The following is a 26,394-nucleotide window of genomic DNA, read 5'->3' as shown; positions in this document are numbered from 1 at the left end:
ATCGCTAGGAATCACGAGACACAAGAAGAGATCTCACAAGCTTGACCAAGCTTGACTATCTCGAAAAAAAAAATCGAAAAAATCTGAAAATTTCATATCAATTTGCTTCTAGGACGCTGAAGATTGCATCGATCGTAAAATTTCTCCGATTTTTAATGTCGAAAAATTCAACTTTATCATTTGAAAGTGCCCAAAAACACTTCTGGAGTTTTTTTTTTAAAGGTCCAATAAACCAAATTATCAGTTTTTTGCTTTTTGGGTGTTTTTGGAGCCGTCTTAACTCAGCAGGGGTAATAACAAACACCCAAAAAGCAAAAACTGAACTGGTTTATTGGACCTTTTAAACAAAAACTCCAGACATATTTTTGACGCGATGTTAGTGAAATGTTATTGTTGATTCTAAAACTCAAAATATATGTTTACTCAAAATTCGATAGGAAATAAACAATAATTCCATTTTTTGTCATTGAAATCAAACGCACATCCGTAGAGTTATTAACCCTTAAAAAATAACACTACTTTGGTGATGCAGAGAAAAATTATTTTTTGCTGTTTTTTTTTTCTCAATTTTCAAATTTATTGAAATTTTCTGAGCTTTTCGAAAAAAACATATTTTCAGAGATGGTTAAGTTTAAAAAAATATCACGTTATCAACAGAAAATTAACTTCAAAAAATTAACGGTGCTCGATATCGAAATGAATGTAAAGTAGGGGAAATGAACATATTTTCAGCCTTTTGAGTGGTGACTCTTGGTTCCAATAAAAAAATCTCAAAAAAAAAATCAATTAAATCATCTAGTTTCTTGGTTCATTTGAAAAAGCAACTTTTCCTGGACATTTTAATATTAAATAATGTCAACTTTCGCCATTTCATAAATTTCTAAATCATTTTTCCTACCTATTACAATCTTTTCCAGATTTAAGAATTGTTGGACTGTTTTTATTTTAAAGAGTCTCGCAATCTACTCCTTCTACGACCAATTTTGTCAAAAGCTTTAGAGCAAACCCATTGGCAAAACCTCAAAACCAAGTTTTTAAAGTAACAATTTGTGGCAATGTTTTAGAAAGAAGTGATCTTCAGAGCCCATTTTAATCTTAAGGGTCAAAAGTTACCACCATTTTAAGATAAAAAAGATGCAGTTTTAAAATTTTGAGGGGTATTTTTTAAAGCTTGAACATGTTTAATTTTCAATGTGTATCTTTTTTCCATGTGATCCTTCCCATTTACCACAACTCTTCTCAAGACACCAAAGCTCCAATTTCTGAATTTTTCTGAAAATAATTTTTATGTTTTCACTTTACATTTTGAAACTACTTACTTCTGCTGTAAAAAAACAACAGAATTGATCAGTAATTCTTTTCTAAAGTATCCACGTGGTTTTTGGATGGTCCCATAGCAAAAAATTGGTATGCAACTGGTTGTTGAACTTTTACGTTTATTTTTATTTAACCGAATTTTCAAATTATTTATGCAAAATTTTGAGGAATATTAAGCATTTATCAACTGGCGATCAAACTAATGTTTCTTTTATTTGAAAACATTTTTTTTTATCTAAAACTAGTTTTATTTATAATTCGTACTGAAAAAAAACCCTTTTTTAATAAATCAATACTTACTCTTCAAACCCCCTTCTAAATCCACAACACTCAAGTTCCTCTCAAACTGCCTCCCACCGTCAGTTCCTGCCACTTTCACCCTTTCCTTCTCCTGCACCTCAATCGACCACGGCTGCAGCTCCCCGGACGCCCAGAACCAGTACACCACCAAACCAACCAGCTGCAATCCCGCCGTAATGTAAAACACCGCTCTCCACTCGTCGGGCGACTTGTCGCTGGTCAACAGTCCGGTCACCGCCGGCGCGATGATCCCCGCGATCGTGCTGGCCGAGTTGCCGATGCCCATCAGGACGCCGGCACTCTTGGGCGACAAATCCAGATGGTTCACCAGGTACCCGGACCATGCGAATGCTCCCATCGAAACTGCCAGCGTAAGACACGTGATGGTGGGGATTGAGCGAAGGATCGCGGCACCGATGATCGTCAGGGTGGCTTGGACTAGGAAGGAGCCGCAGTTGAAGTACCTTCGCACTTGGGTTGTCGTCAGGATCCCCTTGATCTGGAACCAATCGGCGAGGTAGCCGGATACGTTCAGCATGAGTCCCATGCCGAGGTAGGGGAGGGCTGCGATTGATCCGGAGTGTTCGACGTCAAAGTGAAGAGCGTCTGAGGGAAGAGTTGAAACGTAGAGATCACCAGTGGTTCATATTTGGTTTAGGTACCTTTCAAAAACGAAGGAAGTTGAGTCAACATGTTGTAGAAGCCCCAGCTCTGGCAGAATCCGGACACCAGAATGGCAAAGACCGGCTTAGAAGTCAGAATTCCCTTCCAGGGATGCTTGATCCCGCCTGATTGACCTTCGACGTTACCGAGACTTTTCATGATGAACTCCTTTTCCGCCTTCGAAATGATGCGGTCCTGCTCCGGAGTGGGATGAATCATGAGAAAAAATGCAACGAACCAAATACAACCAATCACTCCAAAGATGTAGAAGGCACTTTCCCAGTTCCAGCGCTTCGAAACTGCTCCCGTTACGAGCATGGCCAAGATCGTACCGGCAAACATGCCCACCAAACTGATCAGCACCATGCGCGATCGTTCACTTGGCGGTGCCCATTTGGACCAGATTCCGTGCAAACACGGCAGGGCAACTCCTTGGGCCATCCCTTGCAGGATTCGGTTCACGATGAGCCAGCTAACGCCTCCGTAGGCCGACAGAGGAGTGAGCAGCGTTAGAACAGTTGTGAAGCCTAAGCCGATGCCTAGGATCTGGAAGAAACTGAGCGATTAAGTGGTCATGATCTTTTGAAGGAAAGTTACGTTAGTTGCTCCAAGTCGGTTGCCCAGAACCCCGGCCGGAAGTTGCGTGACTAAATACCCCCAGAAGAACGAACTCAAGATGTTACCTCGAACCTGGCTGCTCCAATCGAAGGCTTGTTCCTACGATATTCAACACTTATTATCCCTATTGAAACAAACAAAAAAGAATAAACTCACATATCCAACGGTTCCATTCTGAAATGAGATCGCCCGTTTCTCGGTCATCGCTACGACGGCAATACTCATCGCCACCCACATGGCGTACATCACCAGACAACCCAGAAAGGCCATCAGAACTACGATGTAGCGACGACGCTTCCAGAACATCCACCGGGGAGCGTCGATTCCGTCACTGAAGACATTTTTTGATGAAGTTTTGAACGAAATCTTTGAATAACCACATCTTACCTTAGCTCGCTGCTTGCCTTCGCGTCCATCGTTTATTTTCTCCTGTGACCTGCAAAAATGTTAGAACTGCACAAAACCACCGTCTTCAGGTGACTGAATGATAAGAGTGTCGTCACAAGCGAACGACCGCTAACAGTTGGTCATTACATCTCAATGAATAGTTTATAGGGATGCGCTAACAACATAATTTGGTTCGTTTTCCATTCGAAAACCCTTTGATTGGACAGTCGTGGGACGGTAGTTGGTTAAAAGGATTCACAAACAAATTGTTCAAATTAGGTTTATTGTGGTAACTAAATAAATTACAGATTCACTGAACTAAAGCCTAAACCACAACATCTGACAAACAGTTCAATCTTCAACACTTAATCTATTGTCGAAGCCCTTCTTATCAGCTCCATTTTCCACCCTCTTCCGTTCCTGCACCTCGATCGACCACGGTTGCAGTTCCCCGGACGCCCAGAACCAGTACACCACGAATCCCACCATGTTCACCCCGGCCGTAATGAAGAACACCAACCGCCACTCGTCGGCCGTTTTGTTGCTCGTCAACAACCCTGTCACAACGGGCGCAATGATCCCGGCCAACGTGCTGACCGAGTTGACGATCCCCATGATCACTCCGGCACTTTTCGGTGACAGATCCAGCGCGTTCACTCCGTAGCCGGACCAAGCGAACGCCCCCATCGCAATGGCCACGGTAATGCAGATGATCGTGGGGACCGCTCGAAGGATCAGAGCGCCCGTGGTCATGAACGCCGCTTGGGTTATGAAGGATAGGCAGTTGAAGTTCCGTCGGACCTGGGTGGTTGTTAGGATGTTCCGGATCTGGAACCAATCGGCCAGGTAGCCGGCTAAGCCTAGGGCGATTCCCATAGCTGCGTAGGGTAAGGCAGAAATTGATCCAGATGATTGGACCTCGAAATGGAGAGCGTCCCTCAAGAATGAAGGCATCTGAGTCAACATATTGTAAAAGCCCCAGCTCTGGCAAAATCCGGCCACTATCGTGGCGTAGACAGCTTTTGAGGTTAGGATCCCCTTCCAGGGGTGCTTGATCTTCTCCGGCACTCCTTCAACGATCCCCAAACTCTTCAGGATGAACTCCTTCTCTCGAAGCGTGATAAAGCGATCTCTTTCCGGAGAAGGTCGCACCACAGCAAACCAAGCTACAAACCACACACAACCAGCCGTTCCAAAGATGTAGAACGCACTCTCCCAACTCCACAGCTTCGCTACGAATCCAGTCAACGTCATCGATATGATCGTACCAACAAACACCCCGGCAAAGGTGAACAGAACCATTCGCGATCGCTCGTTCGGCGGTGCCCATTTAGACCAGACAATGTGCAGGCAGGGTATGGTCACCCCCTGCGCCATCCCCTGGAGCACTCGATTGACGATGAGCCAGCCGACACCTCCGTACGCTGACAGCGGAGTCAGTAGCGTTAGAACTGCCGTAATACCCAGTCCCGTGCCAACAATCTGTAATGATTGGAGGGTAATTAGACAAAGTCACGCAAGTCTACACCCAACATTGTTTACATTCGTCGCTCCGAATCGATTAGCCAGAACACCAGCCGGAACCTGCGTTACGAGGTACCCGTAGAAGAACGAACTCAGCACGTGACCTCGGACCGATGAACTCCAGTCGAACGCTTGCACCTGAGATGTTGAACACTATATCATCTAGCTCCCTCACTAATCTCAATCAATTCTCACGTATTCAACGGTGTCATTCCCCCGAGAAACCGTCCGATTCTCGGTCATTGCCACGATTGCGATGCTCAACGTAACTCGCATGGTGTACATCACCATGCACCCGAGAAAGGCCAACAGGACCACCACGTACCGGCGACGTCTCCAGAACATCCACCGGGGAGCGTCGATTCCATCGCTGATGAGAATGCAAAGATCAATCGTTACGTCATCAACCCCAGCCAACAAACCGAACCATAGCTTACTACTCTGCACTGCATCCATGATCCAACGCCCGTCAAACTAGAACCGATCGATGGCGTCCACTGGACGCTACTAACAACGCTCTCGTCAAACTCAGCCAAGTTATAAGAGGTTGTACCGGCCAACATAATCCCGCCAAACTAAGTTGATCTCGTCAACCGCCGCGTAATGACCCGTTGACACGTGAATTAAAGCCCCAACAATTGACAATACCGCACAAACCTAGCAGACTCGTACGAGTTCACGTGCAGCGTCACCCGCAATTACCGCGCTACGACACGTTAGCATATCGCGGAGATTCAGTCATCAATGGAGGTACTTAAAAACGGGTTGATAATGGCTCCCGCCCACCTGCAGTCGGGGGGAATGCTTTCACTGCATCGTTGCGATCGGACTCCTGACGTAGTAAAGTTGTAAAGTGGTCGTTACGCCGTTGTTTGCAAGTGTTGTGGAACTGCGAATTCCTGGAATTGTTTCAACTGTGCTAGGGTATTGAAAAACGTAACATTTTAGCTTCTAGAAAAATATGAAAAAATATTCAAAATTGATTGTTGTAGTATAAACATTAGTTGGTTAATTTATTAGTTCAATATTTATTAGGAATAAACTTAAAGAATCCGATTTGTTTACATTTTTTGATACCTTAATTTTTCAAATTTGCGAGAAGTAACTACAATGTGTGCAAGATAAACGAAACTTATGCTATAGGTACAACATTATTCTGGATTTTTTTCACTCTCATAGAATAGGATACTATTATTAAGACTAACATTGAACTCTAAAACTCATCCCGTCAACACTTCATAAATCTCTGGCCCAATATTCCTGCTTGACTCTTCAAACTTCTTTCTTCCTTGTAACCAGCCGAACAATTTTGTACGAAATCGGCTGATGAATTTTAATTTATTGATTTGGCTCAAACTTTGTGGAAGCCTTCACTTTGACCAAAATAAAGCCAAAGCCATCAAAATTTACTTTTGCACAAATAAACAATTTTTCTTTTTTTTATTATTTAAAATTTTGTTTCGGACTTTAAAATCAAACATAAAGTTGCTGACATAGAAGCCAGCAAAGGATAAAAATTAAAAAATAGGTTTTTCTAAGTGTTATTCAATAAGACCTTATTTTTCAAAATACGATAGCTTGACAAAAACTTGTCTGATTTTCAAGGTTTCAAAACGAAATTTTTGTGAATATTTTGTATCTATCCTTTTTTATCTTTTTTTAGACGTAGTTCAATACTTCAGAAGATTGAAAATCCAGGCTTGATGACACATGGAAATCCTCATTCCATAAATTTTTGTTCTTTGCAAGGCTCCAAAAACGAAAATGATAGAAAATTTTCCCAGCTATTCAAAAACTAGGGGAAATATACCTTTTCTAATCAAACACCTATCTTTGTCATATGAAGAGTTTGATGCTCGATTAAAGCTCCAAAAATACTTTTCAGGCTATAAACTTACCAGCAACAGCACCGCCTCGAGTAAGCACGCAAATTTATGCCACTTACTGGCCAAAAAGATCAAATTTAATGCGTTGGTGTACTTGGTTTTAATGAATTTCAAGGAACAATCCAGATTATCCAGCATCAGTCAAACACGACCGCTTATTAGGCTTAAAATGGGCATATTTCCCCTATACATTCATGGATGAACACTAGCGTGGTTCACGGATATATGAAAAAGACAAAATTGTTCAATTTTGTTTACATCAATCGTAATTTTAAAGTATTATGACCCCAGAAGCAAGCCTGAAAATTTGAGTTCATTTGGTTGGGGGTTCGCTGCTCCAGTTTTGATTTGAAGTTAGAATGGAATTTCAATAAATTTAATTGATTTATTTTTCGCCTTAGTACTCTTCTTCTAGAAAAGTTTCCTCAACCCGACATAATTTTTTCATCTTAGAGATTTCTAATAGGATTTGATCCGGGGATCAACTTTGTAGCACTTCGCAAAGCGCTAGGAATTGATCCCGAACAGATACAGGATGTTTTTTGGAGTTTACTATTTTCGGAAAAATTTCAAAATGAGCTCGAAAAATTAACGGGATGAATTCCTAGCGCTTTGCAATGTTCTACAAAGTTGATCCCCGGATCAAAACCTATAAGAATTATCCAAGATGAGAAAATTATGTCGGATTGAGAAACACTTTCTAGAAGAAGAGTTATAAAGTGAAAAATAAATCAATTAAATTTATTTGAATTCCATTCTAACTTCAGATCAAAACTGAAGCAGCTAAATATTAATCAAATAAGCTAAAATTTTCAAGTATGCTTCTAGGGTCATAATACTTTAAAATTCCGGTTAATGCAAATGAAATTTAACAATTTTGTCTTTTTCATATAAGGGAAAGTGGGGCAACTGTAACAAGCTAAGAAGATGCTCGTTATAACCCATTAAAAACGTAAAAAAAATCGGTCGGATTTTTTATAATCATCTTATTCCAGGTCATGACTGAGACTTTGATAGAAAAAACGTTAAAAAATCCTGTTTTTTAATGTAAAAAATTGATTTTAAAATTTTTGATTTTCCGTACGTTCTACTCAACTAGTGGGGCAAGACGAACAACCCGTTGGGGCAAGAGGAACAATGCATGAAAAAACATGTTAATTTGCTAACAATTGAACTGTTATCACTTAGATACATCAGATTAGAATGTATTTGAAACGATTCTTTCATTTTAAGATTAAAAAATAATATTTTACTAAAAATTATTACTCAGATGATCAATAGTAAAATTTTATGAAATCCCTATCTTTTGTATGGACATTTTTGTTAACAATTGTTTATCAGTTATTAAGTACTTTTATGTATTTATTTCAAAATAAAATATGTTGTTTCAGCAATCGTTTTTTTTCCATACTAAAAATCCATATGGTACACTTGCCCCACCTAAACAAGATTTTTTAAAAGCTCTCTACAAAATTAACCAAAACATAAATCATACTTTATAATAGGTGAAAGTCATTGGTAGGGACACTACTGATCTTGGAAAAATAGCATTTTGATAAAATGAGCCTTAAAACGAACCCTAAGCCTTATTTTGTACTTTCCAAATATTATAAGGAAACAAAGGTTTTGAAAAAAACTTCATTCAATCTTGTGCCCCGTGGCGTTTACGTCGTTTTGGCGGTTATGTGGTAGTAGAATCAACTAATTGCATTGCTAGCAACAATTCCTCATACTGGAAATAATCAAATTTGTAAAAATTACTGCCGTACGAGCGATTGTTCCTCTTGCCCTATATGGTCGTCTTGCCCCACCTTCTCCTATCCGTGAACCACGATGATGAACACCTTTTACAAAAAAATAAAAATGAACTTGGCTTGAAATGAATGTTTGTACTTCTTTATGGCTCAAAAGCTGCGGATTTTTTTCTGACCTAAAATTTCAAACATAAAAAAATTGGATTTAGGGACATTTACTTTTTGTTTAAAAAACATAATAATCAAAATAAAAAATCGTGCTCCTTTTTGCCTTCCTCACCTGAGGCAAGGCTATAAAATCACTCGAAAAATGAACTTCTTAAATACGACTCCTAGATATACCTTCACGTATACCTATCGACTCAGAATTCTGAATTCTGAACAAATGTCTGTGGGGATGTGTGTAGACATGATTTTTTTTCCACACGATTATCTCAGAACTGGCTGAACCGATTTTGGCCGGATCCGCCTTATTCTGTTCGTTTTGAGGTCCCCTAAGACCCTATTAAATTTTATTCTGTTTAGTGAAGTACTTTTAAAGTTATGCCAAAAAAAGTTTTTTTTGTAGCTACAAAAAAGGGTGATTTTCGCATAACCTAAAAGGCCGGGTCTTTTTGCTTACGCGCGAGAGTGCGTAGGAATTTTGGTCTGACCACGCGGGGGATTGGCAGCCACACCCCCTTGTATGCGTATCGCCCGGTTGCCACATTGCTTAAGCATTGTCTGCGTCTCTTCTGGAAAACTTCTGTATCAATTATGTTGCTGCATCATTTTGTCTCGACAAAGATTTACACGAACTTTCTACTGAAAGATATAAATTATGAGACTTTTCTCCTTTATTTCGGAGAGTTGGTAAAAACAAGAATTGAAAATTGCTATTCAAGTAAAATCAATAACTATAAAAAAAAATGAAGAAAAAAATTAAAAAAAAACTCTTAATTAAATTTGTAAATACAACCTAAAATACAACATGAATGCGAGGAAGGCACCAACCACTTTAAGGCGGATAAAGTAACATTTTTTAATAAACCTTATTAATACCTTCAACTTTGCCGAAGACACAAAATCGATCGGAAAATTCCAAAAAAGATACAGATTTTCGAATATTCAAGTATCATTCTTGTATGGGCAAAAAAAAAATAAAAAAAAATATATATATATATTCTGAAAAGATATGTGGGACACATGTGATCAGCCAATCAATAACAGTCCAAACTCAATTATCTGATGATCGATTATACAAAAGTTTATAAGGAAATTCAGATGATCAAATCATGGAGAAAATATTTGATTGGTAGCTTGCTTGTTCTATCACTGAATGCTTTTTTTTAAATATTTCCTCTCAGCAATTTTTGCTTAAATTTAGAATTCCCTCGTCAGGCATCTTATATAAGTACTATACTTGTAAAGTCCCACTTTTCACAGGTTTTTCAGTATCCATCTTATAACACCTCTTCATTCAATTGAGATCATTTAACACATATTTTTACTTAAATATACAGGTTGAAACCATTTCAGATCTGATAAATATGCCCTCAAATTAAAGTTGTCTATCAGCTAAAAAAGCACTTCAAGAAAGGCCTAATCCACAATGCTCAATCGGTTTTCATAACCTTTCTTCTCCTGTGCCCCACCACTCTTACCCAGCCGGTTCCGCTCCTGCACCTCAAGAGACCACGGTTGCAGCTCACCGGAAGCCCAGCACCAGTACACCACAAGCCCAATCACGTTCACCACGGCAGTGATGTAAAACACCTGCCTCCACTCGTCGTGTCGATGGTGGGTCGTGAGCGATCCCGTCACAACCGGTGCGATGATCCCGGCCAGCGTGCTGACCGTGTTCGTGATGCCCATCATGACGCCGGCACTTTTCGGCGACAGGTCCAGATGGTTGACGGCGTACCCGGACCAGGCGAATGCGCCCATTGAGACCGCTAGCGTGATGCAGGCGATGGTCGGGATCGGTTTCAGGACGAAGGCTCCGATGGTCATGACGATGGCTTGGGTTAGGAAGGAGAGACAGTTGAAGTTGCGCCGGACCTGGGTTGTGGTCATGATGCCCTTGATCTGGAACCAGTCGGCCAGGTAGCCGGCTATGCTGAGTGTAATGCCCATGGCTAGGTATGGGAGAGCGGATATCGATCCGGTTGCTTGCACCTCGAAGTGGAGGGCCTCTTTCAGGAATGTTGGCAACTGGGTCATCATGTTGTAGAAGCCCCAGTTCTGACAGAATCCGGCCACAATGATGGCGTAGACTGCCTTCGAGGTTAGGATGCCCTTCCAGGGATGGTTGTACTTGTCCGATTCTCCTTCGGTGATTCCGAGGCTCTGCAAAATGAAATCCTTCTCCTTGATTGTGATGAAGGGGTCCTTTTCCGGGGTTGGTCGTACAGTTAGGAACCACGCAACAAACCATAGACAACCGATTGTTCCAAAGATGTAGAAGGCACTCTGCCAGCCCCAGAGATTCGAAACGACTCCCGTGAGCAGCATGGATATGATCGTTCCGACGAATACACCGGCAAAGGTGAACAGTACCATCCGCGATCGTTCACTTGGTGGAGCCCACTTGGACCAGCCGGTGTGAATACTGGGTATACAAACGCCCTGTGCCATCCCTTGGAGCACCCGATTCACTATGAGCCAGCCAAATCCAGCGCAGGCACACAATGGGGTTAGCAGTGTGAGAACCGCTGTAATACCCATGCCTATTCCAACGAGCTGCAAGTATAAAGATAAGTAGATAGTGTTGTACATGATCACATGCGTTCTCGTCAATTGTTTACGTTTGTTGCTCCGAATCGATTTGCTAGGATTCCAGCTGGCACCTGGGTGAGCATGTAGCCGTAGAAAAATGAACTCAACACGTGACCACGAATCGAAGAGCTCCAGTCGAACGCTTGTTCCTGCAGGAAATAACGCAGAGTTAAACCTCAAATCGCTTCTAGACATCCCACGCAAAACTCACGTATTCAACGGTGCCATTCTCAAGCGAGATCGTCCGGTTTTCGGTCATGGCCACGATCGCGATGCTCATCGCGACCCGCATCGTGTACATCACCGTGCAGCCCAGAAAGGTCATCATCACCACCACGTACCGGCGACGCTTCCAAAACATCCACAGCGGAGCGTCGATCCCATCACTGCGAAAGAAAAAAAAAGGAGACCCTCAACGGTGTCATCCAACTACTCTAGCGAGTACCGAAGGGGACATTCAGACTCACCTTAATTTACTACTTTGTAGTGCGTCCATGTCGTTCGCGCGGCAAAACCAGAACCGATCGGAAGCGTCGCCCGGACGCTACTAAACTGCGCGATGGCTATCGTTGCCGCCGATTGCGCGCCTGATCATCGCTAAGGTGTTGCTCAGCATCGCTGTTAACACTTAATTGACCTGCTCTGGATTTGAATGGGATGAGACGCGTGGGCACATGTCTCGATTAAAAAAAACGTGAATACGTGCGTAAATCAGCTGGACATGAATGTTTTATTCGGATTCTGACATTATGACTGGAAACAGTAACATACGTGGGAACTTTTTATCCGGTTGATAGCAACTGCATTTGGCACGTGCGATTATGAACTTTTATCGCAGCACAATTAAATGGGAGCAAACGCTAGGAATAGTGACATTCAGGAGCGTGCAGTTATGACTGGTTTTGCCTTCCTCACCTCACTGAGGCAAGGCTATAAAATCACTCAAAAAATGAACTTCTTAAATACGACTCCTAGATATACCTTCACGTATACCTATCGACTCAGATACCTATCGACATCAAATTCTGAACAAATGTCTGTGGGGATGTGTGTAGACATGATTTTTTTTCCACATGATTATCTCAGAACTGGCTGTACCGATTGTGGCCGGATCCACCTTATTCTGTTCGTTTTGGGGTCCCCTTAGACCCTATCCAGGTTTTTAAGCGAAGATGGCGTTCGAATGTTGAACGTCCGAAATGTCAAAATCGCGCAAGAGCACCAACATTAGAAAAAAATTTGGCTGTCATGCCATGGCACACTTTTTTAGTAATGTTGGTACCACTCCGTGATTTTGACATTTCGGGCGTTCACCATTCGAACGCCATGTTCACTTAAAAAGCTGGATTAAATTTTATTCTGTTTAGTGAAGTACTTTTAAAGTTATGCCAAGAAAAAGTTTTTTTTGTAGCTACAAAAAAGGGTGATTTTTGCATAACCTCAAAGGCCGGGTCTTTTTGCTTTTTTGACTTTTTGACCACGCGGGGGATTGGCAGCCACACCCCTTTGCATGCGTATCGCCCGGTTGCCACATCGCTTAAGCAGTGTCTGCGTCTCTTCTGGAAAAAATCTGTATTAATTATGTTGCTACATCATTTTGTCTCGACAAAGATTTACACGAACTTTTATTTTTTACATTTTCATTTTGAAGATTTGGTAAAAAAAGAATTAAAAAATGCTGTTCTAGTAATATCAATAATTAAAAAAAAAAACAAATGAAAAAAAATAATAAAAAAAAAACTATTAAATTGATTTGTGAATACCACCTAAAATACAACATGAATGCGAGGAAGGCACCAACCACCTTAAGGTGGATTAAGTAACGTTTTTTTCTCAACATTAACAACCCTCTACCCAAGTCCTTATTTGTTTAAAGTTCGGAGTTTTTTCAAAGTCCCAATAATCAAAATAATCATTTTATATTTTTTGGTGTGCTTTCGAAACCGCCTTTAGCAAGGCATACAGTCCTCATGTACTCATGTACTCATGTTGTCTTTTTTGTCTTTTTTGTCTTTTTTGTCTTTTTTGTCTTTTTTGTCTTTTTTGTCTTGTTTGTCTTGTTTGTCTTTTTTGTCTTTTTTGTCATTTTTGTCTTTTTTGTCTTTTTTGTCTTTTTTGTCTTTTTTGTCTTTTTTGTCTTTTTTGTCTTTTTTGTCTTTTTTGTCTTTTTTGTCTTTTTTGTCTTCTTTGTCTTTTTTGTCTTTTTTGTCTTTTTTGTCTTTTTTGTCTTTTTTGTCTTTTTTGTCTTTTTTGTCTTTTTTGTCTTTTTTGCCTTTTTTGTCTTTTTTGTCTTGTTTGTCTTTTTCCTACACTATTTAGCACAAATGTGTCAGAGACAAATGAGTCATAACTAGCCTAAGACGAATCTTTTCAAGATTGATAAGCTTTACGAAACCGTTTGATCTACTCACCTCTCCTATCTCACCTTTTACGCTGTGAGTCACCCAAACAATCGATGACTGTATTTATCAAGGGTCGGATAGATAAGAACAATAACAATTACTTGTGAGTAATTAAACTACTTTGTGAATAAAAAAATTATGTTTTCAAAACTTGAATTCCCATTTCGACCTGAACTGAACCTAAACCTGTTCATAGAAACATTAAGTCGAACCTCCTGCTACCCAACCAATCTTTTTTCAAAATACAGTCCAGACTCGATTATCCGAAGTTTCGATTATCCAAAGTTTGATTATCCGAAGGTTTTTTTTCAATATTTCATCATTGCCATTTTGGCAGCCATCTTGGATTTAAAAATTATAAATCAATTTAAAGTAGTTTAAGTGTCATACTAAAGCTAAAGAATGAAATAATAAGACAACGAAAAAAAATATTTTTCATGACTCGATTATCCGAAGTGAAAATTTGACAAGGCCTTCAGATAATCGAGTCTGGACTGTATTCCGTTTTTCAAATCGTTAAACAAATGCATTTCAAGAAAATATCTTAAGTCATTCAAAAAATCTTTTCAATTATCTATTTCTTTATCGAAATTGTAATGTGCAGAGTAATTGTTCTTTCTCTGATAAATGTCAAACATACTGATGGTTAGATCTTCTCATATCAATCTGGTACATGATTCACAAGTACTGTTCAATATTGTGACTGTAGGATGAAGCAACTTTTAAAATCAACTCAATCAAACGAATTTTGAAATTGTACAACTGGGTACAAAGTAGTGTTCAAAGAATAAAGTGAAATAATCAAGAATTGAAATTTTTCACCTTAGTGCACGGTAAAACTGGCCACTGAAGAGAAAAAGAATAGATAAAGCCGCACCGTGATTGCCAACATCTCGTTCTGATAAGAGTGCCCCAACCAGGTAGCAGCGCTTGTTTACACAATAAAAAAATAGTGTAAATTTGGAACGCGTAATTTTGGATGACTGAAAATTACCTCCTTCAATGTTGTAATTTTTCCTCAATTAAGACTGAAAAAGTGGCATTACGCCAGAAAAGTGTAAAAATTACACATTTTAAGAGGTAAAATTACACATTTTTGTCTGACATAAAAAATGTAACCCTTCCCAGATGTAATACTACCATGATTTTTTTTACTGTGTAGACACTCGTGTGAGGGAGTACGCCCTGCCGCGATGGGGATACCCCACGACATTTGTCCGGTATTTAATAAGTATTTTTCGGAGGGACATGACTCAAACAAGTGCCGTTGCCGGAAGAGAACACCACTAACTTAGAAAATGGACCCTGGGCAGAGCAGCAAGTTGAGGTGAGTTTGTTTTAAATTTCTGAGGAGTTCGTCAACTGAGTTTTGTTTTTATTCTAGCGATGGAATCGACGCTCCGTGGTGGAAGATCTGGGCGAAACGCCGCAACGTGGTAATGCTGATGGCCTTTTTTTGCATGCAGGTCGTGTATCTAACCCGGTTAAGTCTGAATGTAACGGTTGATGCTATGAAGGCCGATCTCGGCCAAAGTTGGGACAAAGAACAACTGGTGCGCTCGTTCTTCTACGGATTGCTCGTGACGCAGATTCTCGGTGGTTTTCTTGCCAGCAAATTTGGTTGTACGAATGTGATCACTGTCGGTATAGCTGGAACCTCGGTACTAACCATCTTCACCCCGTTGGCTGCCTACGGCGGAGCCGGATGGATTATAGCGGTGCGCGTTCTACAGGGAATGTTCCAGGGGGTGGTCTTCCCCTGTCTGCTTGACCTCTGGGCGCGGTGGGCACCTCCGTCGGAGCGAACGAACATGGTCATGGTTACGTTCGTGGGAATCATTGTGGGCACGATCAAAGCGATGTTCATCGGTGAACCCCTGGTCGAATCCGTTAGTTGGGAGAGTGTGTTTTACATATTTGGAGGCGCCGGATGTTTGTGGTGCGTGGCATGGATCAAGATGATCAGGAAGTCTCCGGACGAGGATCGATCGATTACTGATGGGGAGAAAGAGTTCATCATGCAAACTTTGGGGAATGTTGAAGGACAGTCTGGAGGTGTGAAACACCCTTGGAAGGGTATTTTCACCTCGACGGCAGTTCTGGCATGTGCGGTTGCCAGTTTCTGTCAAAATTGGGGACTCGTCAATAATCTGAACATGTTTCCAACGTTCTTGAAAGGTAACGATATTTTTATTTCATCTAGAACTAAAAATATAAACAAAACATTTAAAATTTTCAGATACCTTAAACTACGAGCTCTCCCCAACGGGTTTCCTCACAACACTCCCGTACGTATCAGCCATAAAAGGTCTCACCATTGGCGGCCCCCTGGCCGATCGTCTCCAGGTCAAGAGCCTTCAAACGGCTACCCAGGTTCGACGCAACTTCACCTGTGCCTCCTTCATAGCGCAGCTGATCTTCATGCTTGCTGGAGTGCTTGTGCACGATTCAATAGCAGCCATCATCCTGATGACGGATATCGTGTCACCGGTTGTGACCGGGAATCTTACGGCGAACAATACGGTGGAAGAGTGGAACGCGGTGTTCTTCGTAACAGCCGGACTTTACCTGTTGGGATGTGCTGTGTATTGGTTCCTGGCTTCTGGAGAGTTGCAGCCGTGGTCGGTTGAAAAGAGAGCTAGAGATCGACAGAATGGTTTGAGCGCTATAAATTGTTCAGTGTGAATCCAGAAATGCAAATCAATCATATTTGTTCTCGAAATGCTTCAGCAGTTGAATAAAAAACTGGCAGCCATCAAATACTAAGATTTTACAGCAAGTCATCTGCACTATTTTCATTCACCTGTATTCAGCAGAAGTTCGTATCAAGCTTGAAGCAAATGTTAACAATATATCATTTCAGTTTGTTTAGAGATAACAGCTACAGTGGAACTTAAGCTAGTAATATTTTGTTAAAATTTTCTAAAAAGATATTAAAATAAATCCTTAAACTGTTATATGATTCGTCAAATCTAAAAAAAAGTATTGCAAATTTAACACTTAACGCTATTTTACGGTATAAAATATCGTCACTGTCGTGCTATCTTGTCGCACGTCAATTGTGTTCAGAACGTCATTTTGTGCAGCCCACAATGCTTCACCTTATGATCTTAATAGATTTCCAAAATTCGGTTCCAATCCTGAGATGTTCGATAAAAACTGAAAAAAAACACCGTGCATTGTTGTCACTCTTCATATGAAAGAAGTGTCAATCTTGTCGTGCTATCTTGACACACCCTGATAATTCCGTATTAACTTTTCCGTAGGGCGAAACCATAAATGTAAACAAACAGTCTATCCCACTTGCTCTTGCGACAGTTCACGTTGACTAAGAAAGGGATAGGCTAAAAAAATTAAACAAAACGTGTTTGTTACTGTTTACATTGCGTGCTCTCGTTTTTGTTTATTCAAGGTCCAACATTAAAACGCGGTTTTCTCGGAACGTCAAAAGAGACGCGTGACAAGATAGCACGACAGCGTCAAAATGTTGATATAAGATAAAAAAAACAGTAGTGAATAGCACCCTGATTGTTCAGCCACTTCCAGTTCTGATAGTTGCACGTTTGGATCTCTGGCTCTGCATTTCTTGAAGGTTTGTATGTAAACCTAGCATAGCTTGCGAACGGAACTTGGATGGACCTGAAGAAGCACGAACCGCCCAGGTAAGTTTTAATCCTACAAAGAACACATAGTTTCAATTGAATCTCTTCCAAGTGACGGAATCGCTGCACCAATGTGGAAGTTCTGGAAACGACGACGCACCGTGGTGGCGATGATGGCCTGCCTGGGAGTACAGTTTATGTATTTGAACCAGCTGAGCTTGAACGTTACCCTGGCGAGTATATCAAAGGAACATGATTACGCAGAGTGGTCTAGAAGGCAGAATTACCTTCTCAGCTCATTTTTGTACGGATACCTTTTGACGCAAATAAGTGGTGGTGTATTGGCTCCCAAGTTGGGTCCAACAAAAGTAAGTTGAGCAATTCTCTACTAAATTGGTCTTTTTTATTTTTGTATTTTTTTAATCCGGCTGAAACGTTTTTAGTGCCTTTGGTATGCCCAAAGAAGTAATTTTTGCATCATTTGTTTGTCCATATAATTTTCCATACAAATTTGGCAGCTGTCCATACATAAATGATAAATGAAAATTCAAAAATCTGTACCTTTTGAAATATTTTTTAAATCGATTTGGTGTCTTGGGCAAAGTTGTAGGACTACACTGGAAAAAAATGAAACAAATTAAAAAAAAGTTGGTTATTTTTAATTTCTTTTTTTGTCACTAAAACTTTTATTCAAAAAGTGGTCAAAGACAGGAAAATGGACAGGCTTTCTAAAAAAATACACTGAAAGAAAAATACACGCTATTTGTATCACATTTTTGAGTTTTAGGTTCAAAAGATTAATTTTAAGGTAAAGTCACGATTTTTTTTTCAGTGAGAGCTTTTTTTTTGAAGTTTAATTTTAATGTGATGTAACGATTATTTTTCCTTCAAAAATTTTGAGGAAATAGCTTAAGATGTTACAAAAAATGTAGGATGGTATGTTGGTATGTCTCTCCTAAATAATACAAAAATCGTTTACTAAAACTGTTTTTTTTTTTAGTGATCTAAACACCAAATATTTTTTTCGATTCTTCAGACAATTTTACATAAAAGTCTCCATATTGACCATTGTCCTATGTCCAATCCTTGTGAAGATACAGCGTTTTTAAAAATAAAAAAGTTGAAAAAATAGGGTTTTTTGGTGGTTTTTGGCAATTTCTACAAGACAGAATTGATTTTTCAGTCTCGAAATTATTTTTACCGGAAAGCTCGTCCAATTTTCTATACATTTGCCTTTGACAACTTTTTATTTAATTTTTTCAACATTTTTAATTTTAAAGCCGATGTATCTTCACATGGAGAAATTGGACAATGGTCAATATGGAGACTTTTATGTAAAATTGTCTGAAAAATCGATTCCCTTTATCAGTTTTTAAAAATTTTGACGCATAGACCACTTTTCAAAAAAACAGTTTTAGTAAATGATTTTTGTGAGTCTTTTGTAACATCTTAGGCTATTTCCTCAAAAATTTTGAACAAAAAAATCGTGGCAACACCTAAACATTTAACTTTTAAAATTAAAAATTTAAAAATCTCACAAAGGTGGCGTGTATTTTTCTTTCAGTGTATTTTTTTCATAAAGTCCGTTCAATTTTCTACAAGTTTATCTTTGACCACTTTTTGATACGATGCAACGACTTCGAGATACATATATTTTATATTACAAAATACATTTTTTTATATAACTTACGCCCTACTCAAATGTTATTTTCGAGTACAGTTGGCACCCTATACACAACAATGGCTTATATAGGCCTAGGATAACATGTCCACAAAGTTTCATTGAAATCGGAGAGGGTCGGGTACAATAGTACCAGAAAAAAAATCTAATTTGAGTTGGAATTGCTCTAGTACGATTTTTTTTAATTGTAAGTCTAGATTAAAAAAATTAAAATATTGTTTTCGGAAAGATCGGTGATGATTCAAGAATGTCAAAATTTCTCTTAAGTACTTTTCGATTGCAAATTCGATTTTACATAGAAGAATGAAGTTGAAAATTTGTTGCAAACAATATTTCGATTTTTTTGAAAATCAGTATTGATTTAAAAATTCTTAACTCGGTCATTTTTTTTTGTACATTCTGGAAATTTCTGGAAAAATGGCATATGATGTCCCCTAAAACATATCAAAAAATAACAAAAAATAGTGTTTTTTGCACATCAAGTTTTAGTGACAAAAAGTGTAATAAAAAATCACCAATTTTTTTCAGTGTAGTCCTTGCCGAAGGCACCAAATCGATCAAAAAAATCCTTCAAAAGATACAGATTTTCATATATCATTTTTGTATGGACAGCTGCCAAATTTGTATGGAAAATTGATATGGACAAACTAATGATGCAAAATGGCTTTTTTTGGGCATATCGAAGGCATCAAAAAAGATTCAGCCGGATTAAAAAATACAAAAAAAACGAATGACCAAAATCTCAGAGAATTGCTCAGTTGGAAGTAACAAAACTCGACATTTCTTTAAGTTGATGTCAGTAAACGCATCAGTTCCATCAAGGTATTATAGATTTGGGCTCACTGAACACGCTGCAATCGTTAGAATTTATTATCAGTGAAATTCCTGCGAAAGAATAAAGTTTTTGAATTTAATGGAGGCGCTTGGTGTTTCAGAACAATTTAACAGCATTTATATCCGAAATTTACGACTTTATTCTTTCGCAGAAAAATCACTAAAACTCAAACCTGCCAATTGGAGCGTGTTCGGGAAGCCCAAATCTATCATACCTTGACGAAACTAAAGCGTTTACTGACATCAACTTAAGAAAATAAAGTTGTGAAATGTTTTCATTCTTACAAACTTCCAGATGATCGCCACCAGCATAGCAGCAAGCTCCGTTCTGTCCCTTCTGACACCGCTGGCAGCGTACGGTGGAATCAGGTGGCTCATAGCAATCCGGCTATTGCAGGGAATGTTCCAGGGCGTCGTATTCCCGTGCCTTCACGAACTATGGACCCGCTGGGCACCTCGCAGTGAACGCACGCACTTGGTGCTGACAGCACTCGACGGAATCCAGATGGGATCGGTTAATGCGCTGTGCTTGGGTGACCTCTTGGTTGATTACGTGAGCTGGGATAGTGTTTTCTACATATTTGGGGTTTTGGGGTGCATTTGGTGCTTCTTTTGGACTAAAACGGTCAAAGACCGTCCAGAAGAAGATCAATCTATAAGTCAAGCTGAAAAGGAGTTTATTTTGCAAACCTTGGATAATGTTGAGGGTCAATCAAAACATCCATGGAGAGCCATACTCACTTCTCCAGCGGTTTTCGCTTGTGCAGTTGCCAATTATTGCCAGATCTGGGGTTCCAACACTATTCTAGCCACACTACCATCGTTTTTGAAAGGTATCCACTGTAATCAGTCATCAAATCAAGCCATGATCAAGTTTTGTTTCGCAGAGAACTTCAACTACGAGGTTGCTCCGTCGGCCTTCATTTCAACACTCCCGTACCTGGCAACAACAATTGCGCTGAAGATTGCTGGACCTCAAGCTGATCGCCTTCAGAACAAGGGACCGTGTACGACCACCCAAGTGCGGCGGAACTTCACCTGTGCTTCGTTCATCGCTCAGGTGATCTTCATGCTAGCCGGAGCGCTGGTTTTGAACGCTATACAGACCTCAATCCTGATGTCGTTGGCCGTTGCGATGCGAGCCCTGGGCTGGGCCGGCTACATCGTAAACCTGCTGGATTTGTCACCTAGAAGTGCGGGAGTTATGATGGGATTGGTTGGATCGGTTGGAACCATTGCGGATATCACGTCACCTTTGATCACTGGGCTTCTTACTCCAAACAGTACGATTGATGAATGGAACGTGCTATTTCTAATTACAGCTGGAATCTACCTAATTGGAAGCTTCGTATACTGGTTATTGGCTTCTGGAGAACTTCAACCGTGGGCTATTGAGAAGCGCGAACAGGACAGGCGTCAAACCCAAGATTCCGAAATCTCTTCTATCAATGATTATTATACTTATTTGTAATCAAACAATAAATAAGTTTTTTAGATAAACTCGTCACTATCTCCTTTCACTACTCACCGGCATGGTACAATAAATGATAATTCCCATCAGCCTACAAGTGCCCATCTTTAATAGCATCCCAACTTGATAACAGAGCTTCTGCATCGCAGCACCACTTCGACACCTTAGTCCGGTCTGGGAGATTCCCGCGACCAGTTCAAAATGGACGCCGTGGCGAGCAGCAAGCTGAGCGACGGGATCGACGCCCCGCTGTGGATGTTCTGGAAGCGGCGCCGCTACGTGGTCGTGGTGATGGCGTTTCTCGGCTTCATGAACCTGTACCTGACGCGGGTCAACCTGAGCGTTGCCATCGTGGCGATGACGGAGAACCGGACCGTGGTGGGGGAGGACGGGAGCGTTGCGTTTGTAGGTTGGGGTGGTGGCGGGGTGAGGGTGATGTTCGAGTTGATGATCTTGATCGCTTTTTTTCAGGAGCGCGACTTTGATTGGAGCTCCAGCGTGCAGGGGTACGTGTTGAGTTCGTTCTTCTACGGGTATTTGGTGACGCAGATTCCCGGTGGGATGTTGGCGGCCCGGCTTGGTGCTACGAATGTGAGTTTGGTGTGAGTTTGCTAAATCATTTTATAGCATTAGTTTGCAGATGTTCGGTACGGGTGTAGCGGGTACCTCGATTTTGGCTCTGCTAACGCCACTATCTTCTTACGGTGGAGCCGGATGGGTCATAGCTATCCGGGTTCTGCAGGGAATGTTCCAGGGGGTGTCCTTCCCAGTGATGCACGAAGTGTTCGCCAAGTGGGCACCTCCGTGTGAGCGATCGCGCATGGTGATGTTGTCGTTTGCGGGAATCTACGTCGGCACGATCGTGTCCAATCTCGTGAGTGGAATCTTAGCCGAAGCGCTAAGTTGGGAGAGCATATTCTACGTGTTCGGAGCGGCTGGTTGCTTGTGGTACATCGCGTGGGCGGTGATGATCAGGAGAACTCCCCAAGAGGATCGTTTCATCACAGTTAAGGAGAAGGAGTTCATCATGCAGAGTCTTGGGAACACTGAAGGTCCTGCGGAGAAGGTGAAGCATCCCTGGAAGAGCATTCTTAGCTCGTCCGCCGTGATAGCTTGTGTAACGGCAAACTTCTGCAACAATTGGGGCTTCTACAACATGCTGACTCTGTTGCCGACGTTCTTGAAAGGTGCGATCACTTGAACAACTCTCGGTATCAACCCTAACGAATTCTTATTCGCAGACGCCCTCCACTTCGAGACGCAATCGTCCGGAATCATAGCCGCCCTGCCGTACCTCACGATGTCCATCATGCTCGGCGTGGCCGGCTACCTCGCCGACTGGTTCCAGATCAAGGGCGTCATGACGACCACGCAGGTGCGGCGAAACTTCAACTGTCTTTCGTTCATAAGCCAGGCGGTCTTCCTGACCACCGGCGCCATACTCCTAGACACCGTACCAACGATCATTTGCATCACCATTGCCATCACGATGGGAGCGTTTGCGTTGACCGGCTACGCCGTCAACCATCTGGACCTTTCACCGAAGAGTGCCGGCGTCATGATGGGACTGTCCAACTCGTTTGGAACCGCCGCGGGCATCGGATCGCCCATCTTGACCGGCTACCTCACGCCGAACAAAACCGGCGAGGAGTGGAAGATGGTGTTCTACGTTGCGTCCGCGATTCACATGGTCGGTTTTGTGGTGTACTGGTTCTGGGCGTCCGGCGAGCTGCAGCCCTGGTCGATCGAGATGCAGGAACGACGACGCAAGGGTTACGAAAATAAAGCAAGCGTTGAAGATTAGCGAGACAATTGTTTTCCTTTGATATGACAATCCCGGTCACACTACGACGAATCGTTCATATTTGGGCCCGGTTATCATGACGCCTGGCAAGCGTTAGCTGATAACGCAGATATTCGCACCAAACTCACCTACTCACCTGCTTCAGTAGAGGCGGCACGACTCTCTCGGAAGGATGGACGCCTCCGAAAGCAGTAGACTGAGCGATGGAATCGATGCCCCACTGTGGATGTTCTGGAAGCGACGCCGGTACATCGTGGTCCTGATGGCGTTCCTGGGCTTCCTGAACATGTACACGACGCGGGCGAATCTCAGCGTAGCGATCGTGGCGATGACCGAAAATACGACGGTGGTGCAGCCGGATGGCAGCGTGATTCAGATCCAGGAGTTCGATTGGAGCTCAACGGTTCAAGGTTACGTTCTAAGTTCATTCTTTTACGGGTACCTCGTAGCGCATCTACCGGCTGGGATCCTCGCGAACAAGTTTGGAGCAACAAATGTAAGTGAGTTCATCTTGCACGATCACCAAATTTGATCACCCTTTTATCCTCAGATGATCGGCACCGGAATCGGAGTGACTTCCGTCCTAGCCCTGCTGACACCTCTGGCAGCTCGCGCTGGCGTCGGTTATCTCATCGCCACCCGGATACTTCAGGGAATGTCCCAGGGCGTGATCAACCCGTGCATGCACACCGTATGGTCACGCTGGGCACCTCCCAGTGAGCGATCCCGCATGGTTCTGCTGGCGTTTGCAGGCGTATTTGTGGGGACAATCTTGGCGATGCTTCTCAGCGGAGTCATTGCAAGCGCTTGGAGGTGGGAAGGTGTCTTCTACATCTTTGGAGCGTGCAGTTTTGTTTGGTTTGTGGCATGGTTCCTGTTTATACGGAAGTCACCGGAGGAGGATCGCTTCATAACGCCGATGGAGAAGCAATTCATTCTTCAGAGTTTGGGATGCGTTGAAGGTCACCAAAAGATCAAGCACCCCTGGAAGGGTATCCTTACGTCGAAAGCCGTCTACGCCATCATCATTGCCAACTTCTGCCAAAACTGGGGCTTCTACAACATGCTAACGCAGTTGCCATCCTTCCTGAAGGACGCCTTCAAGTTCTCCGTCCAAACCTCCGGTTTTGTCGCAGCGATCCCGTACTTCGCCATGGCCTTAACGCTCAGCCTCGCCGGATACCTTGCCGATTGGTTCCAGATCAAAGGAATCCTCACGACCACCCAAGTTCGGCGGAACTTCACATGTGGATCCTTCCTCACCCAAGCCATCTTCATGGTCACGGGTGTACTCCTGCTGGAGACCGTACCCACCGTAGCTTGCATCACGATCGCGATCGCGATGGGTGCGTTCGCGTGGTCCGGATACGCCGTAAACCAACTCGATCTGTCGCCGAAGAGTGCCGGACTGCTCGCTGGAATGTCCAACTCGCTGGGAACCGTCGGAGGAATCGTGTCCCCCATTGTGACGGGATATCTCACCAAGAATCACACCGGAGAAGAGTGGACCTCGGTGTTCTATATCTTGTCGGCGATCTATCTGTTTGGGGTGGTGGTCTACTGGTTCTGCGCTTCCGGTGAGCTGCAACCGTGGTCCATCGAGATGCAGGAACGAAGGGCCATGGAAAAACAAGGCTACGAAAATAAAGCAAGCGTCCAAGATTAAACAAGATCTTTTTACTCCCGTATCACCTAAACAACAGTCTATTTTCGCGACGGAGATAACAACGTCTATAAACTCTCGCTACTGTTTACTCTTCTGTCACCTCAGACAATTCTCGTACAAGGTCGTCGTCACGCTCAGTCTCCGCACAACGATGGACGCCGCCGAATGTGACAAACTAAGGTTTGACGACCCCACCAGATCTTAAACTGCTCAAGCTGTTTCCTCTTTTGCAGCGATGGAATCGCGTCACCCCTGTGGATGTTCTGGAAGCGACGACGCTACACGGTGGTCCTGATGACCTTTCTGGGGTACTTTAACGTATACTCGCTACGGGTCAACCTGAGCGTAGCGATCGTGGCGATGACCGAACCTCGGCTGACCGTACTGAGCAATGGTACAGTGAGTTACCAACCGGAGTTTGACTGGAGCTCCAGCGATCAGGGTTACGTGCTGAGTTCGTTCTTCTACGGCTACCTGCTAACGCAGGTGCTCGGAGGGTACCTGTCGAATCGGTACGGTGGTACAAATGTAAGTCAGAGCTAACCTGGTCAGAGAGAAGTACCATCGTTTGCTTTGCAGGTCTTTGGAGTTGGAATCGGTGGGACGGCCCTGCTAACACTGCTAACGCCAGTGGCCGCTACAGCCGGCGTCGGATGGTTGATTGTAATCCGGATACTGGAAGGAATGCTCGAAGGGGTGACCTTTCCCTGCGGGCATGCCATATGGTCCTGCTGGGCGCCGCCTAGCGAACGATCGCGAATGTCTACGATCGCATTTACGGGAGCGTTTGCCGGAACGGTGGCGACAATGCCTCTGAGTGGAGTTATTGCGGATCGTTGGGGCTGGGAGTGGGTTTTCTACTTTTTTGGGACTGTAGCTTGTGGTTGGTACATCGCTTGGATCGCGATCGTTCGAAGGTCGCCGGAATATGATGATCGAATTTCTCATGGAGAAAGGAAGTTCATTTTGCAGACGTTAGACACTACCGAAACAGCTACGGATAAAGTTCAACATCCTTGGAGGGAGATGTTTACGTCAAAAGCAGTAATCTCAATGTCGATTGCAAGTTTCACTGAAGATTGGGGTTATTACACGCTACTTACCGGATTACCGACGTTCCTGAAAAGTATGTCAATGAGATCTTCAATATATTTTCTACCATTTTAAGTCTCATTTCAGCCGTTCTCAACTTTGACCTCAAACAATCTGGACTACTCTCGGCACTACCCTACCTGGCCATGGGCATCCTCCTCAGTTCATCCGGCTACGTAGCCGATTGGTTGCAGATCCGCAACTACTTGACGACCTCCCAGGTCCGGAAGTACTTTACCTGCGGTGGCTTTTTGGTTCAGCTAATTTGCATGCTGGTCGGTGCCCTCGCACTCAGTCCATTGCCCACAATCACCTGCGTGACGATCGCCGTCGGATTCGGGGGAGTCGCCTGGACCGGTTACCTGGTGAACCCGCTGGATCTGTCGCCCAAGAGTGCCGGAGTACTGATGGGTATCTCCAACGGGTTTGCAACCTTTGCCGGGGTTATCAGTCCGATCGTCAGTGGATACATCACGACCAGCAACGGGGAAGATGAGTGGAGGTTGGTGTTCTACATAGCGGCGGGGATCTACGTCGTTGGAACGGTCATCTACTGGGTGTGGAGTTCCGGCGAACTGCAGCCTTGGTCGATTGAAGTTCGAGAGAGGAAAAATAAAGCCGAGGAACGATCGTAAA

General features: G+C 42.6%; 7 protein-coding genes across 9 annotated transcripts; 4 read left to right on the top strand and 3 right to left on the bottom strand.

The window, feature by feature from the left end:
• Nucleotides 1-1,510: 1,510 nt before the first annotated feature.
• LOC6039444 (vesicular glutamate transporter 2) lies at nt 1,511-3,463 on the bottom strand. 2 transcript variants are annotated; one of them, XM_038263177.1, is made up of 6 exons: nt 3,286-3,463; nt 3,055-3,229; nt 2,878-2,997; nt 2,536-2,826; nt 2,280-2,475; nt 1,511-2,223 (listed from the first exon to the last, which is right to left on the bottom strand). In XM_038263177.1, the coding sequence occupies exons 1-6, from the start codon at nt 3,312-3,314 to the stop codon at nt 1,607-1,609; spliced, it is 1,428 nt and encodes a 475-aa protein (XP_038119105.1). In that variant the 5' UTR covers nt 3,315-3,463; the 3' UTR covers nt 1,511-1,606. The 2 variants fall into 2 exon arrangements, with proteins under 2 accessions (XP_038119105.1, XP_001849054.2); XM_001849002.2 differs by having other exon boundaries at nt 2,280-2,826.
• Nucleotides 3,464-3,551: 88 nt separating this feature from the next.
• On the bottom strand, nt 3,552-5,389 carry LOC6039445 (vesicular glutamate transporter 2). Of its 2 annotated transcripts, none has more exons than XM_001849003.2 (4): nt 5,237-5,389; nt 5,005-5,179; nt 4,828-4,947; nt 3,552-4,767 (listed from the first exon to the last, which is right to left on the bottom strand). In XM_001849003.2, exons 1-4 carry the CDS (start codon nt 5,263-5,265, stop codon nt 3,637-3,639), a joined length of 1,455 nt encoding a protein of 484 aa, XP_001849055.2. In that variant the 5' UTR covers nt 5,266-5,389; the 3' UTR covers nt 3,552-3,636. The 2 variants fall into 2 exon arrangements, with proteins under 2 accessions (XP_001849055.2, XP_038119106.1); XM_038263178.1 differs by having other exon boundaries at nt 5,247-5,351.
• A 4,177-nt stretch (nt 5,390-9,566) lies between these two features.
• On the bottom strand, nt 9,567-11,828 carry LOC6039446 (vesicular glutamate transporter 2.1). The gene is made up of 4 exons (XM_001849004.2): nt 11,674-11,828; nt 11,418-11,592; nt 11,236-11,355; nt 9,567-11,170 (listed from the first exon to the last, which is right to left on the bottom strand). Exons 1-4 carry the CDS (start codon nt 11,700-11,702, stop codon nt 10,031-10,033), a joined length of 1,464 nt encoding a protein of 487 aa, XP_001849056.2. The 5' UTR covers nt 11,703-11,828; the 3' UTR covers nt 9,567-10,030.
• Nucleotides 11,829-14,792: 2,964 nt separating this feature from the next.
• On the top strand, nt 14,793-21,223 carry LOC6039448. Its single transcript, XM_001849006.2, has 7 exons — nt 14,793-14,935; nt 14,993-15,786; nt 15,848-16,289; nt 16,422-16,426; nt 17,292-17,578; nt 20,021-20,558; nt 20,613-21,223. The coding sequence occupies exons 1-7, from the start codon at nt 14,907-14,909 to the stop codon at nt 21,194-21,196; spliced, it is 2,679 nt and encodes an 892-aa protein (XP_001849058.2). The 5' UTR covers nt 14,793-14,906; the 3' UTR covers nt 21,197-21,223.
• Nucleotides 21,224-21,325: 102 nt separating this feature from the next.
• LOC6039449 (sialin) lies at nt 21,326-23,000 on the top strand. Its single transcript, XM_001849007.2, has 4 exons — nt 21,326-21,601; nt 21,668-21,787; nt 21,837-22,383; nt 22,438-23,000. Exons 1-4 carry the CDS (start codon nt 21,398-21,400, stop codon nt 22,998-23,000), a joined length of 1,434 nt encoding a protein of 477 aa, XP_001849059.2. The 5' UTR covers nt 21,326-21,397.
• A 113-nt stretch (nt 23,001-23,113) lies between these two features.
• Nucleotides 23,114-24,686, top strand: LOC6039450 (vesicular glutamate transporter 1). The gene is made up of 2 exons (XM_001849008.2): nt 23,114-23,496; nt 23,551-24,686. The coding sequence occupies exons 1-2, from the start codon at nt 23,173-23,175 to the stop codon at nt 24,664-24,666; spliced, it is 1,440 nt and encodes a 479-aa protein (XP_001849060.1). The 5' UTR covers nt 23,114-23,172; the 3' UTR covers nt 24,667-24,686.
• Nucleotides 24,687-24,763: 77 nt separating this feature from the next.
• On the top strand, nt 24,764-26,393 carry LOC6039451 (sialin). Its single transcript, XM_001849009.2, has 4 exons — nt 24,764-24,846; nt 24,900-25,194; nt 25,246-25,792; nt 25,846-26,393. The coding sequence occupies exons 1-4, from the start codon at nt 24,818-24,820 to the stop codon at nt 26,391-26,393; spliced, it is 1,419 nt and encodes a 472-aa protein (XP_001849061.1). The 5' UTR covers nt 24,764-24,817.
• The last annotated feature ends 1 nt before the right edge of the window (nt 26,394 follows it).

The sequence above is a fragment of the Culex quinquefasciatus genome, chromosome 3 (assembly GCF_015732765.1).
Source record: "Culex quinquefasciatus strain JHB chromosome 3, VPISU_Cqui_1.0_pri_paternal, whole genome shotgun sequence".
Lineage (NCBI taxonomy): Eukaryota > Metazoa > Arthropoda > Insecta > Diptera > Culicidae > Culex > Culex quinquefasciatus.
Note: the sequence above shows the minus strand (reverse complement) of the source record. Positions and strands in the feature narration are given on the sequence as shown.

Coding starts and splice junctions, on each gene's coding strand:
- LOC6039445 (XM_001849003.2), bottom strand. CDS start 5,265: ATGGATGCAGTGCAGAGTAGTAAGCTATG. Junction 4,948..5,004: donor GGAATGACACCGTTGAATAC/GTGAGAATTGAT, acceptor TCAACATCTCAG/GTGCAAGCGTTCGACTGGAG. Junction 4,768..4,827: donor ATCGATTCGGAGCGACGAAT/GTAAACAATGTT, acceptor CAATCATTACAG/ATTGTTGGCACGGGACTGGG.
- LOC6039446 (XM_001849004.2), bottom strand. CDS start 11,702: ATGGACGCACTACAAAGTAGTAAATTAAG. Junction 11,593..11,673: donor CTACAAAGTAGTAAATTAAG/GTGAGTCTGAAT, acceptor TTTCTTTCGCAG/TGATGGGATCGACGCTCCGC. Junction 11,356..11,417: donor AGAATGGCACCGTTGAATAC/GTGAGTTTTGCG, acceptor TATTTCCTGCAG/GAACAAGCGTTCGACTGGAG.
- LOC6039448 (XM_001849006.2), top strand. CDS start 14,907: ATGGACCCTGGGCAGAGCAGCAAGTTGAG. Junction 14,936..14,992: donor GGGCAGAGCAGCAAGTTGAG/GTGAGTTTGTTT, acceptor TTTTTATTCTAG/CGATGGAATCGACGCTCCGT. Junction 17,579..20,020: donor CCAAGTTGGGTCCAACAAAA/GTAAGTTGAGCA, acceptor ACAAACTTCCAG/ATGATCGCCACCAGCATAGC.
- LOC6039449 (XM_001849007.2), top strand. CDS start 21,398: ATGGACGCCGTGGCGAGCAGCAAGCTGAGCGACGGGATCGACGCCCCG. Junction 21,602..21,667: donor AGGACGGGAGCGTTGCGTTT/GTAGGTTGGGGT, acceptor GCTTTTTTTCAG/GAGCGCGACTTTGATTGGAG. Junction 22,384..22,437: donor GTTGCCGACGTTCTTGAAAG/GTGCGATCACTT, acceptor TCTTATTCGCAG/ACGCCCTCCACTTCGAGACG.
- LOC6039444 (XM_001849002.2), bottom strand. CDS start 3,314: ATGGACGCGAAGGCAAGCAGCGAGCTAAG. Junction 2,998..3,054: donor AGAATGGAACCGTTGGATAT/GTGAGTTTATTC, acceptor TGAATATCGTAG/GAACAAGCCTTCGATTGGAG. Junction 2,224..2,279: donor ACTTCCTTCGTTTTTGAAAG/GTACCTAAACCA, acceptor CTCTTCCCTCAG/ACGCTCTTCACTTTGACGTC.
- LOC6039450 (XM_001849008.2), top strand. CDS start 23,173: ATGGACGCCTCCGAAAGCAGTAGACTGAGCGATGGAATCGATGCCCCA. Junction 23,497..23,550: donor ACAAGTTTGGAGCAACAAAT/GTAAGTGAGTTC, acceptor TTTTATCCTCAG/ATGATCGGCACCGGAATCGG.
- LOC6039451 (XM_001849009.2), top strand. CDS start 24,818: ATGGACGCCGCCGAATGTGACAAACTAAG. Junction 24,847..24,899: donor GCCGAATGTGACAAACTAAG/GTTTGACGACCC, acceptor CCTCTTTTGCAG/CGATGGAATCGCGTCACCCC. Junction 25,195..25,245: donor ATCGGTACGGTGGTACAAAT/GTAAGTCAGAGC, acceptor TTTGCTTTGCAG/GTCTTTGGAGTTGGAATCGG.